Raw genomic sequence first — 14,331 nt, forward strand, 5'->3', positions numbered from 1 at the left:
CCCCAGATCCCTTTCTGCAGGGCTGCTCTCCAGGCACTCCTCTCCCGATTTATACTTGTGCCTGGCGTTACTCCGTCCTAGGTGCAGAATCTGGCATTTTGACTTGTTACATTTCATCCCACTAATCATAGCCCAATGCTCCAATCTACCTAGATCCCTGTGCAAGGCATCTTGTCCCTCAAGAGAGTCAACAGCACCTCCCAGTTTGGTGTCATCAGCAAACTTGCTAATGGTGCATTCAACTCCTGCATCCAGATCGTTGATAAATATATTGAACAGGACTGGCCCTAGAATTGAACCCTGAGGAACACAATTTGTAGCGATGAACATAATACAAATACATCAGGCATATGTGAGGGACTGCAAAGTGCGTTTGTTGTGCCATTTTATAAATAATATAATGAACGGAAAGCTACATTCCTGAGGAGAAGAGAGACAAAGACATTCTATTAGTTTTTAAACTTGTATTCACTATATTAAATTTTCCTTCCTGAGTAAACCTCCTCAGAAATAGATCTACTCTTGATCTCCAGTGCTGGCTGGTGAAGTATGTGAAATTGCATGTTTCATTCTGATGCAAAAGAAGATAGTAAACTAGGAAAAAGCAGATACATGCAGTTCACTCTTTAAACAAGCAATCATAGTATCATATATGTTGATAGCATTGCTTTCTGCCATGTATTTGATTTCTCTTAGGAATTAAGAGATCCTTCTGCAAGGTGAAGAGAAGAAAAAGTAAGGGACTATTTCTACAAGTCAAATACTCTAAAGTGAGACACCATTTCTTTTAAGAACAGTTTTTGCTTGTGCTTTGCTTCATGTTTTCATCTTCTTTTTGCTACTATGCACGTTTAGATAGATAGCAGGACATACAAGACTACAAACAATTTTTCTATCACTTGGAACTTCTGGTGTTTTAACAGCATTTAGCATAGGATTCATCTCATGAACTTTAGTTATCTAAAAGCTTGCATCCAGTCTGTGCCTTTCATCTCCACTTCCTCTATAGGCAGTGAAGAGAAACTGGAGTTTCCAAAAGGGCATTCTGTACATCTGTCTTCAACGCCTGTCACAGGCATGATATGACTGGTGTCTAATCTCTATTTATGTCCCGTCTCACTTAACTGATTATTCAAATTTAGACAAAATAAAACCCATCATCACTGTAAGCTTATTGGAAGACAAACTACCTCTTTCAATTAGTGAGTGAGAAAGCTTTAAAGAAGATAAGCCAGTGAAACTGTACCATAACTACTTGTTCCCCAACAAGCAACATGTAATTCCAGGCTTTTCATGTCCCTTTGAACTAGAAATATACACCTTTGTTATGTTCTGCATCCTTCTTTGTCACTAATAATTCCTTATTATCTAGCTACCGATGTCATTCACTAATGATTATACAGGAACTTTTTTCTCTTCTTTTTTATTGTGGATCTAGAGCTTATAAAGAAGTTCCTTGGGATAATATATTACCTTCCAAAATCTAGCCTGCAGAATCAACAGTGGAAGTGTTGGCTGATCCTGTTTCCCAGTGTTTCACAAAAAGGAGATACAATCCTGAAATAAGCCAAGTCAGTGAACAATTTCTTGCCAACTGGTTTTAGGTTTTGCTAATGAAATGTAGCCTAAATTTTGTATAGGTCATACACATAAACCCACAGCAATGTTTTCAAATAAAAACAGTCACAAGTGAGCATTTAAGGTCATCAGCACGCTCCAGTAATTGCCTCAAATTATTTCATATTTTTCCCTCCCCCTCCCCTGAAAATTGGTACAGAAGAAGATACGCATGCATAGTACCAAAAGAGAGGATAAGGGTACTGATGAAAAATTGGTTGATAGGAATTATAGGAATGATGCTGTAGCATAACAAATCTCATGTTAAGTTAGTTTACTTGTGATTACTAACTGTAATAATTATTATTTTTACTAAACTAAAATTCAGTCCTGCAATTGGTTCTGATTGCTGCATGAAAATCTAATAAGCCAAATTAATTAGGTAATGTTGCCTTACAGGAAGCATCTAATTATGATTTCAGGTTGTTGGAGACTTCTGGGACAGATTTCAAACAAGATCTTTTATCTCTCCACAAGAGACCTGTTGATTTTTTTGTGAATATTGGGGTCCTCTGAGCACCTCCTTTATGAAGTCTGCGTACAGTTAATTATTTCAGAAGACTAAATTCAGCAGCATTCTGTAACTAGAAAAGTTAAGTACTCAATCAGTAACTACATGAAAAGTATACTCTAACATGCTTCTCCTGTGAGAGTTAAATATAAAAAGCAGAAAAGAAGAAATCTGTAAAGTGAATGATTGTCATGACTGCACACATCTGATGTTTTCATTGAGACATGACATTTATGAAAACACCACGTTCATCATACACATGTACAAACTCGAGGTTTTATCTTTTGTCTGTAGAATCCAAAACAGTCTCAGCGTGGAACATTTTAGATGAGCCTAGTAAAGGGTGACAGGAGGTTCAGAAGGGCTCAGATAAAAGCCAGGTAGAGACGGGGAAGAAAAGGTTGGTCAAAGCAAGATGGGAAACCTAGAACTTGCCTCCTTTCCAGGCGATGAGCCAGCAGGTTTGCTCAGGCAAACTCAATGGACAGGTGTGCTACTGGACACACTCATGCATACAATGGGAGAGACAGGTACCACTGCAGGGTGGAAGGGAGATAGAAAACACTATCATTATGGTTTCTTGAATGTTGCTCTTTTAAAGGAATATAGACATGGCCAGTGAGAGCAGTTTGCAGGGACAGACCAAGAGAGAAATTCAGCCCTGATGTTAAATTTTCCCATGTTCTCAAGAACTGAATGAGAGAATTGTTACAAGTAGAGAAGCAGTTCATGTTAAAAGAAAACTTGCTTATACTGTCCTCCCAGGAAATTGCCTGAAGTCCCAGTATCTGAGGATGAAGATTAAAAGACAAGATTCTGCCTGCTGAACTGGGTCGTTTAGCATATATGCCAATCTAATCATTTACCACGGTCTTTTACCAAATTCAAATGAGCATGGCATCATTCTAAGAGAAAAACTGACTTGTCACCACCTCTCTTTTGAGACCTCATAAATATTCTATCAGAATATTCTGTCTGGTGAAAAAAAGGTGATTGATCTATTTTGTCTTTAACAGTGTAAGCCGAAGCTCTCGAACCTGTCATATCCCTTTGTATACGTAAGTACAATGTCCCTGGGTTGCCTGGGTTGCTTCTACTTTCTACATTTTTCATTAAGCCCAAGCAATCCATCTCTCATTTTCTGAAGCAAGAGCTATAGGTGGCCTGTGTTATCTAATCTTAAGGTGTTTTCTGGTGCTAAGGGAGAGCGTGTGCTAAGTCTCCTCTGCTTGCGGGTGACTCCAGCCTTTTACCTGTAAACTAGAAATCAGGATACATTACGTCCTCTTTGGAAGAATATCCCAGCCTGATTATGGGCATAGCCAAAAGGACAAGAGGTGACACATTTCTATCTTACTTCCATTCTTCCCAAGCCTCCTCTCTGCACGTATGTACTACAGCTGTCATTTGTTATGTGCTGCAAGTTCAGCAGATGATTGTTTTCATCTTGGGACATGCCAAGCACACAGGGCAGTTTGTCCCCATGTTTTTTCTTGTGGACTGTTTTAATAAATAACTAGAATTTTGGAGCATGCAGTATATGGTTCAGCTGCCTCCACCAGCTGTCTAATGAATAATGTACATATCTTTGATTTATTTTCTATCCAAACAGTGGCTGTGTTGGTGCAGTACATTTTGAACACCTTGACAATGCCGATGTAGACTTAATCCCACTTAACCATGTGCGAACTTCAAAGCCTCGCTACACAAGCACTGCACAGTATGTTTCTCTTATTAGCATGATTTTGATACTGCCTCTTGAGTTCTTGTTACTTGGGAAAGGGGAAAAACCAGTTAAAGATCTGGTCTTGGGCCAAAAGAATGAAAAAAATTGGGGGGAACACTTCTTATTCTTTTTAATAACTTGAATGATGTCTGTTAACACAGGAAGCACAGATTCAAGGTTGAACTTGAAGAGACCCTTTTAATTACTGAGTCAGTAGTAAGTGACCTACAGTGGTAACTGCGTACAGTGGTCAGTGTAGGTCTGTATAAATCTAAGGGGCCATTCAGCCTGGATATACAAAATTAGTCAAGGAAGCTGATACAAAATGAGCAGAGAGATGTCTACTGAGATGATGGTATAACAGATTTTATCCATCTACTTGTGTTTTGATAAGCTTAAATGCAACCTCTTTTGACTAAGTATGAATTTGTCATAGAACATTAAGGCCTGATTCTTTATTGTATCACATTAGTGTTATAGTTTCAGGGAAATTATGCTCCTAACACCATGCATCACGCTTTTCAGTCAGAAATGTTGATTAGGGTTTTTTTCCATCCAGGAGTTGCTCTGTGGTGCAAGTGACCCCGCCATCCATCTAGTACAGAATGGTCATAATGGACTGACAATAATTGACTGTTGGACCAAAAGCCACGCTTAGTGTGCCCATCCTGGGAAGTAAAAGCTGCGTGTGGTAACACCACTGCAATATACTGTCTTGGTGTAATGAACTCTTCACGACTCTGAACTAGGCTGGGTTGGAAATCAGAGTATACTCTCCTTCCCACTGTTAACCTTGCTAGACTCATTGCACAACCAAGTTTTAAGAACTCAGCAGGCCCCTTGCCCTTTTTCTCAATTGAGAAAGGCTGCATGTGAAGCTAGTCTGAGCACATCTGCTAGATTATACCCCAAAACACCTGACTCATGGTTCCTAGTGATGCTGAGACTACCTAACACTGGCATTCCTGTAAATGCCCAGTAGCAGAAAATAGATTTGTGTTACATTCAAGGCTCAAGTGGGGAGGACGTGGAAGAGAAGGTTCTGAGCTTAGCATGCATGAGGAATTTCTGCTGATGCCATTCTGGATAGAGTCCTTACTTCCAAAAAAGCTAGGTTTATTTTCAAACTATGACATACTTCAAACGCTTCCTGTTCTTTAGTATTAATAACAGGTCTGTTGGGTGGAAGTGCATGTGCCATTCTTTGATGGGTAGTGACTTGAATACTGCCATGTTAAAAATGCGTGATTTTTAGCTTTAGCCACTAGATGGCCTTTGACTTTGCAAAAGCTCCGTGGATGCCATTGGGAACACCTCCTGACTTTTAGCTAGATCATGAACTTTGACATGCAAAGGTTTTCACTTTAAGCCTTTCCTAAAGTTCTCCTTAGTAGCCTGCGCTGGCATGAAGCATTTATTTGCAAACTTTTGAGACAGTAAAACGGTAGAAGTAACAACGTAATGGTAAGAACTAAAAATTGTGAAACAAAAGAGGAAAGAGACTGTTCTGTTTACTTAATCAGATTTTCTCTTTGCCTAGGCCTTTCCTTTCTGTCCTTTCAGTGGTCTTGCAGAGTCCACATTTGTGAGGAAACTACAGAAGGGATACTTTCCTGGGGGAAGCAGAGGGAGAGAAACTAAAAATATTTCCCTCTCTGTTCTGAAGAAAAGGCATAATGCTGGGCCTTACTCACATACGGCAGAGTATGTGCTAAACATTCCTAGTTGCTGGGAGCTGCCTTGGAAGTAGCTGGAATTTCTGAGCTCCACCTTAAGTCCGTTCATTTCTGTTTCTTACATCAGTTTCAGGGAAAATGCATATCCTTTTGTAATGCATCACATGCTGCCACACTTGTGGGGAATGGCACATCATTCTTCACACAGCCTTACTGACTACAGCACTAGGTTCACAGGCAAAATAAGGTGCTAAGCATTGTACGATGGTCAAACTTGACCCATATTACTGCAACCAAACCTATTAATATCAAGCTTTTATGTGCATAATGTACCATTCGGATTGTTTTATCTCACCTCCTGCACAAGTCATCTGATTTCTCACAGCCTTCATCTAACTTGTAACTTCTGCTTGAATTAAAACATAAAATAGTATAAAATGATTATTGAGAAATGTGCTTTAAAAATACAGCACACACAGCATACAACATAGTGCTGAACAGAGATTTCTGAGTTTGAAGGGAAGTTAGCAGAGCTATTAACCCTTAGTTCTGCCATGTCATACTGCTGTTGCTGTAGAGCTTTGAAGAATAGAAGCTGATGTGTACGCTGTGCTGCAAACAGACGGACATATTGCCTGGAACTATTTGCAGTGTATGGTATCGTGGTGGATTTATAAGTTTGAGCAGCAGGTTCTGTATTACCTTCTCCGGTGTCCTCCATGTCATTTTCCTGGTTTTTAGTGAGTGAGGCCATGGGTTTCGTTGATTTCTGGCAACCAGGAGATCAAGATCTCTGAGACCTAAAAGATTCTGACATCTCAAAGCTGTGAAAAACTCAATTCCACCTGAAAAATTCTAAGTTCTTCATTAAGTATTTTTATTCTCTATGATTGTCAGACATTGAGATTGCTATGAGTTTAAGTAGAAGAAAGAAGAAAGTCAGAAAAAAGACATAAAAGTGATCCCTATAATATTTTTTTTTGCTTTGTGTGTTTGCCAGTAGTTCTAGCAAGATCTGTAAATGTATTAAGGCTGCTAGACTCCCACCAAAATCATTGCGAATTAGATACATGCTTTGGATTTAGAAGCCTAAATATGCTTTGTAAGTCTGTAAAATGTAAAAATCTCTTTGTAGGTAGTCACTTTCACTCTTTCATGGACTAGCAGTTGCACTTCCTGCCTCTAGCACTTGGGCAGCAGCATCAGCGCTCGGGCATTACTCCAGAGTGAGACACTATTCTCCCCCAGACCATGCAAGAAAGTGGTTGCCATTCAAATTATTAGCAAAGCTGAAACTAGCTAAGAGTCATCTGTCATGTAATTTTGCAGAGACAAACAGGAAGAGTGGTGAACCTGGGCATGTTTTGCATGTTACCCTTGCGCCCACCCTCTCTTCCTTTTGGCAGAACAGGAAACCGTCTTCTGTTTTTCTTCTTTTTTCTTAAGGAATTAGAAAAAAGATAAAAGTCATGACTTATGCTGCAGTTGAGCCTAAAAGCCCCTAGTATAAGATCAGTGTTGTGAAAAGCTGCTCTGCATATACCCAGCACTCTAGATAATACTCTGAAGTCCTTACCGTGCAATTTGGAAGTTTTACAGATGGGAATCCAGGTACAGTGGGATTAAGTGGTTTGCCAAATTCCATTGGGAATCTGTAGCACTGTTAGGAATGAAACTTCATGTATCCTGAGCCCTAGCCTGTGCCTTTTTTTTAACCAAACTCTGAGCTTTAAGCTATTGAAATGGTGCTTTGTTGAAACTTGGTTTTAAAAAACAATAATTAGCACAAAATGATGGCCATAGTTCTTAAAAATTAGGCTGAGGCACAAGTGAAGACTAAGGAATCTAAGTCACTTTTTATCCATTTTTTCTCTGTGGTTCAAACATGGAATAGCTGTGGGAGCCTTCACCACATGTAAAAAGCCATGTCATAAGTGTTGTGACTCATCTAGAAGTGCTAAATTTATAAATCTGAACTTATTAATCAAAACTATGTTCGTGATCTGGTGGCAGTCTAGAATGATCAGTGGGCATTTTCCTAAGGGAGCTGTAGAAGTGCTTTTCTCAGGTCAGACTCTTCATCTTCGCACTTGACCAAAGATCCTGGATGGTAGTTCAGTTCCTCTCGTTCTCTTCCAGGCTTTCAGTAAAGCCTGTCTTGGGGGAAATGGATCAATTACATCATCTCTTGAGGTTTGTTCCAGCCCTGGAACGTAGCATCATTCTTAATATCCTTGGTTTGTGTATGCACTCCTGAACATGCTTTAGGATGAACTTGTTCCTCTCTTTCATCCTTGGTTATGTTGCAATGTATGCCTAAGAGCTGGAATCTTCTATCATTTCTTTGCCAAGGGCAACATACAAATCTTTTTAAAAAAAGCCAGTCAAAAAATTAGGAAGTTGTTGTGAAAGAGCACTCTGAAAATCTCTTTCTAATGCAGTCCTTTGTCACCAACAGACCTCCAAAAATCTTTTATAAAACTTATCATAATCTCCTTTTACAGCTCAGTGCTCCATCAAGTGGACTACATTGTCAGAGCACAGGAGTTGTAGGCTTGAATCTCATCTTTTTATGCCACTAACTAGCGAGGTTCCAAATTGAATGCTTTGGTGCTTTTTTGTATTTTCATTGTGTGTTGCTTGTGTAATTTTGTTAGGTATACTGGACAGCAATTGTCCAGTGAATCAAGTGGCTTTTGTTGTATTTTTAAATTTACTGATCTTTTGTGCATAGTTTCTTTTTCGTGTGGGTTTTTTTCCCTACTTTCTCCACTTGTCTACCTACTTTAAACTCTCTTCTTGCATTTGCTCTTTTCTTTCAAAGCCATGAAGTGTAAATTCCATTGGAATCAATGAGTTAAAGGCATCTGCCTAACAAGATTTCCTGAACAGGGCTAGAATTGAGTATCTGTTCATATATTTTGCAGAACTGAGACCTCTGCGATTTGTTTTAGAAGACTTTGGAGTCTGAATTGATTATGTTTGTTTTCCTTGGTTATTTTTTCTTTGTTTCTTACTGATCTGATTATTAATTATTTGCTTATAATATTTACTTATTTCTGGAAGATGAATACTGCATTTGGTTTTATATGTCACATAGCTAACCATATACTAGGTAGGGAAGCAACTGAGAGCTAAAGAGTATGTTTTCTGCAGCCAGCCAGGCTTTCAAAAATAGCTCGGCAACCACACGTGAAAACCAGAATTCTGAAAGAGCTCACATTCTGGGTCCATGTTGATTTCCTGTGAAAATCTGGCCACAAACACCACAATTAAACTTTTAGGTGCTGAGCACTTCTAAAAATCTGATCCTCTGTGTGTAACTGCTGCTCCAACCCAAATGTGTATCAAGGAAGAGGAGAACGGTCTGAATTCTGAGGAAACACTGTATTTTCAGCTCCCTTGGGCAAGTCACACAGGGGAGGAAACTTCACAGCACAGCTACAGTGACTTCCAGGAAGGCTCAGACTGCTAAATTCTCTGGGCACTTTTGAGAGACTCCATGTTATTAGTAAGTAAAAATAAGTAATGACCCAATTCATTCTTTCTTGTTATTAACAACTACTTTGAAAAAAATCTCTTTCTTATTCAGAAGTGCATTTTGAACCTAATAATTTTGAAAGCCATACAGAAACTGGTTTTACTGCATCGTATGGATTCCCAACATGATCATCTGCTGTTCTCTTTTTCTGAAACATGTTTATAGGTATGTTATTTTGTATAATTCTCTTCCACCCCTAGTCACCAGCTTTTTCCTTTGTTGATCTCTTCCCCAGTCAGCTGCTGAAACAAGGTTATGCTCTATGTAGTATTTTGTTTCTGCAGGTGTTTTAAGGGTCAATGGAAAAAAAAGCCTCCCACGCTGGTGATGGGGATTTCCTCTGTAGCATTCATGGGCAGGGCTCTGGTAAATGCTCAGTCTGACAGACGCAAATAACTCTCCTCCTTGGCATTGTTAGAACTCCCTTACACCCTCAGTGAGTTAGCAGTACTTAGTGTAGTAATAGTGTAGCACACTTAGTGCATTCCAGCGGACACAGCAACAATTCATATCAATCGAGTGTTATATCTGCCTCGTGCTTTCCTCTTTTGTGTGTCTTTTGTATTACAGCACAGCAACTTCCTGATTTCTTACTGTGGTACTTATTGCAACCTACCTCTTGAAATTTGACAAAAGGAGTTAGGACAGAGATTATATTTTCTTGTTCCACATTAAAAGCCTCTGCCTCCAGAATTAAGTAAAAATCTGGCAGTCATTAGCATTTTAAAACTTGCTACTCATAATTCATCAGCTCTCATAATACTCAGTAGAGGGCAGTGCTTACACAATACATATGCATTCTAACAAAGTATTACTTACTTAGCAGCACTTTTGAAGCATCAACTAATTAATTGCCATAACACTGGTAAAGTAGATTATAGTACTAGTTTCATTTTGAAAGATGAAGACTGAGGAGGCTGAAGTGACTTGTCCAAGGCCACAGTTGTCTGTGTCAGAGAGAGGACAGGATCTGACCAAAATCCATTTCTGGAAGCAGTTGATTGAAATGGGAACTTAATACACATAGTTTCTAAGAAGACAAAGTCCTAAGTGTTTCAAGTCCTGCAGTTATTGCACAAAGCTGTTCTCTGAAACTACCCTTTATTCTTGGTTTCTCAAGCACATTGGGCAAAATGCTACTATCACATCAGTATATCTGTAGTGACTTCAGTCATATTTCTTCGGTGTAGTCAGCTTCCAACTGACTGTGTGTATGCGTCCCTTATCATTTCAAGTTACCACAGAAACCTCACAGGCCACAATTAGCTGGGGACAGGACTGTCTGCTGCCTTGCACCTTGCATAGTCATTTTCATGGGCTGCCTAATAGCTTTCCCACAATGTATCTTTTCTTCAGAAACTGACAGCTTGTCCACCATGTATGCCTTTTTAGTGATTTTCCAGTTTGAGTCATTTGGGAGGTTGAGGGTGGCAGATGCCGAAATATCCTACTTTGACATTTTCCAAATGAGATTTTATTGCTGGTTTGAAATGCTTTCTTGTTTCTGAAAAATATTACCCCCTACTAAAAAGGGGGGGTTGAAAAAGTTGAAAGTAGAATAAAACTGTTTGAAATTGTAGAAACAAAATGTTCCAGTTCAACATGATTCAAAAGATTTCTGGGTAATTACCATTTTGATGGTTTTATCCTTTTAGAAACCCTAAATCCATTTGTAAATACCCATTCCCTATCCTGCTTTGATGGCTGAGGGAGAAGGGTATGAAATGCAACCCCAAATGCTCTGTTCAAAAATCCTGTCGGCCCCATTCATCGCTCTGCATGGAGCACCTTGTTTTGACTTCACAAGTTCTCTCAGGTATATTCTTTCCCAACACAAAAGACTGTATGCATTGAGTTTCCTGACATAGGATCACATCTGAGGCATTTTTACCACAGGGTATTCTGCTTGGCAAATAGGATCATGGAGTAAAAGAAGGGCCACAAATGTGTGACGTGTCAGTCTTCCTGGAAGGGGATTTGAGGTGGAAGCCAGTTGCAAGTCTTATATACTGTGAGTGAGACGTGAGAGGCCTGTTTTATAATTGCAGTAACCAGAAGAGCTAGTTAATGACTTAATCTGGTGATTTAGTTCTATGAGATTTGTACAACAATGTTTCTAAGAAAGAGTAAGATGTTAGGAACTCTTTGCTTTTAAGTGCAAAATAAGAATCTACCGGATTGCTTTCACTAGACAGAATTTTTGCACAAAAAACTTGGATACCTCAGTCGCTCAAGCTGAAGTGCTAGATCCAGGGTTTTCAAGAATTACAAATTATTTGGGGGAATCTTGATTTTGCTCCCATAAAAGCAGCTGACATGGAATTTACACAGCAAATCTGGGCATCCAATGCCCTGGAGACACCCTAGAGCATCACTTCCAGCTACTGCTTCAGAACAGTATGGGTCTCCTGCAGGTCCTGTGCTATAGGGGGTTATCTCAGATACCTTAAGGCATCTCAAATAGGTCTAAATGCCAGTATGGGTGGCCAACTAAATTAAGCCCACACTGTTTTTCCTGAACACTACCAGGAAATAAAAATCTTCAAAGACATCCCGAGATGGACATATGAAACAGAGGCACACCAAAGCAGAGGCACTAAGAATCACTACATTCCACTTGAAAAATCTTAGAGCTTGCACAGATTCAACTGTCAACACTGTATGTTTCTTATTGCTGGGACTAAGAGCTGCTAGCATGATAACAAGGAAGTGTATGAACAAGAGAGATGTCATGGTTACAGAAAGAAAGCTTGATGACGCCAGCATAACCACAGAGGAGTTTTGTATGTTGCCCAGTGGTAGCCTGGCACTTAGTTGTTTTCTTTGCCAGCAACAGTCTGGTTTAGCAGCTCATTAGAGAAAACACACAAGAGCTAGACAGCATGATCCAAAAACAAAAAAACAAAGGGGTATTTTTTTAACCTCAGTTTCTTCTGCTTTATCACATACATAACCGCAGCACATTTTTGCATCTTCTTTGCAGGTTCCCAGGAGAGCAGCTGCTTTAATGTAGTGTAAACTTTCTTACTATCCTGGTACTTTTAGCTTCTCTCTGCCCATCTCTTCTCTTTCAGAGCTACATCCTTCCCACATGTTATGAATATACCAACTTCTGTCAATCCTTTCTAACAAACAATCTAGAACAAATCTTCATCTTGGGTCATCTCTCAGGCTTGATTTTTAGATAATGTTTGGCCATTTATGATGCTTTTCTCTTTTCTTCTAGTTTTGCAAGTTTTAAAGGTCAGAAGATTTTATCAGTCAGATGCCTCAGAGTGCATAATGTATTTGAATATCTCCACAGTTGTATAGTTCTTATGTGAGTTAACTCCAAATAGGCTTATAAAATGTTGCAAGTTAATATAGGGCTTCTTGTTGTGATCTCCTTCTCTTCTCTGTAACGCTCATACAATTTAAAGGAAGTCAACGGAATTTCTTTATTACATGTAAGAGATGTATCTTGGTATGTAGCACATCACCAGGGTAATAAAACTCTGTTCATAGGCTGACTGATTCCTTCAAAGTGATACCACATTTTCAGTTTGGGCTGAAAGCATGTGCTTACACTCACACCCACCCAATGTCCATTGTGTCCCTCAGTGGGATCCCTGCATATGCAGATGAAATCTTCTACACAGAGTTACTTCATCTGCACATAGCCTGACAATTGTCTACTTTGACATGAAAAAGCAAATTTCTCTGCAAGCCATTTTGTCCAATTCTGAAAATATGTTCCACTGCTGTATTGTATTTTCAGGCCTACTTGTTACCCCTGCATGGCTGCTATCAAGACAGAGAGCAGATTTGTTACTTGCTCAGCCAACTACTTGGCGATTCCCTATAGGTAACAACTTCCCAAGTGCTACAAAACTGGTGTACTGATTCTACAAAGGCACCTTCTCTGGAGGGTCACATACTGGAGCATAGCCCAGGGAATAAAGCAGTGTATGAACGTATGGGTTAGTGCAAGGCTATTCCAAAATAAGACAAAGAACTAGATAGTCTTTCTGCTAACTACGGGTACAAAGACTATGACATATACCGCCAGTGCTCCTGTGGCAAGTATAGTTCACCCACAGTCCTTTGTTATAACTGTGGTAGGTAGATACAGCATTTTGTCATTACCTCTGCTATTCTGGTGAGGAATTTCAGAGCCAAGTTTCCCAGTACACAAGTCAAAGAATTTTCTGATAAACCGTGTCTCGCACATATGTCCAGTTTTGCATCCTGTGCTGAACTTAGTTGCGGAGAAGTAGCTGATCAGCTGTACTGAAACTAATATCTCTATGCACTTTTAAAGGAACTGTTTATTTTTACCCAGAGTACAGGGGAACCAAAAAATACCTCAGAGATTATTTTAAAGGAGACACTCTTATCGTTCATGTGGTCTGAAGACCCACAAAGGACTAATGCAGGCAAGGTTTACAATCCCAAGTATTTAGTTGATTCAGTGGATGAAACAGTTTCTCATGAGCTCTTACCTCCATGTCTATGGGCAGTCTGGATATATGTATAATTCAGCAGTGTCCTATTTTGTGCTGTCAATGTAGAACAGTACCGATGATACTCTCTGAATAACTTCATGCTGCAAAAAAGCTGTCGTATTGCAGGGTTAGATTGTTTTATTTTTAATCTTTATGGATTATCTCTCTGAATTCATATTAGTACCTTCTTTTTTTTTCTTTAATTTTGTCCATTTCTGCTTGATCTTACAGCAATTGCTATCAAAATTTTCTGTTGTGCTACCTCAGATAAGTAGAATTCTTTCCTCCGTCTCTTTAAGGAACTTTCTTTTTGAATTTCACATTGAAACTTAGCATCAGAATTAACAAAAGGCTTTAGTTTTCCAAGATGTGTCACATACTGTCTCAGTCCAGTGGTGTACTCAAGCAAGAATTTCAGCTGATATGTCTAAGCAGTGTTAATAATATTACATATACATGTAAATACATTCTTAATAAATTCTAGGGGAAATTTAGAGAACTTCAGAATCATTTAGTAAATCATTTGTGTTTTAGGCCATGAGAAATCACACCTGTTGGCCTAAAGCGTGCTACCTAAATTCCATGTTTGAAGCTGGAACCTAAATATGAGCTAAATCTGTATCACTTTTTTAAAGAATATTTCCTTGCTTTTTGTGCTCTTTGCGAACCCCATGACCCCATTTGTTCTCTGAGATTAAATGTTGCTTGTAATCATGAATATCATACAGATATTCAACCTGAACAACTTGGGGGGGGGGGGGGGGGGGGGGGGAGAA

General features: G+C 39.2%; 1 protein-coding gene across 1 annotated transcript in view; it reads left to right on the plus strand.

Annotated features, from left to right (window-relative positions):
* Positions 1–14,331, plus strand: part of CUNH7orf72 (chromosome unknown C7orf72 homolog) — a 24,966-nt gene that overhangs the window by 6,044 nt on the left and 4,591 nt on the right. The window contains 5 exon segments of the mRNA XM_019473030.1: positions 697–770; positions 1,439–1,571; positions 2,040–2,104; positions 3,142–3,186; positions 3,741–3,848. Coding sequence (XP_019328575.1) covers positions 697–770; positions 1,439–1,571; positions 2,040–2,104; positions 3,142–3,186; positions 3,741–3,848 — 425 coding nt within the window.

The sequence above is a fragment of the Aptenodytes forsteri genome, unplaced genomic scaffold, assembly GCF_000699145.1.
Source record: "Aptenodytes forsteri isolate BGI_AS27 unplaced genomic scaffold, ASM69914v1 Scaffold150, whole genome shotgun sequence".
Classification (NCBI taxonomy): Eukaryota; Metazoa; Chordata; class Aves; order Sphenisciformes; family Spheniscidae; genus Aptenodytes; species Aptenodytes forsteri.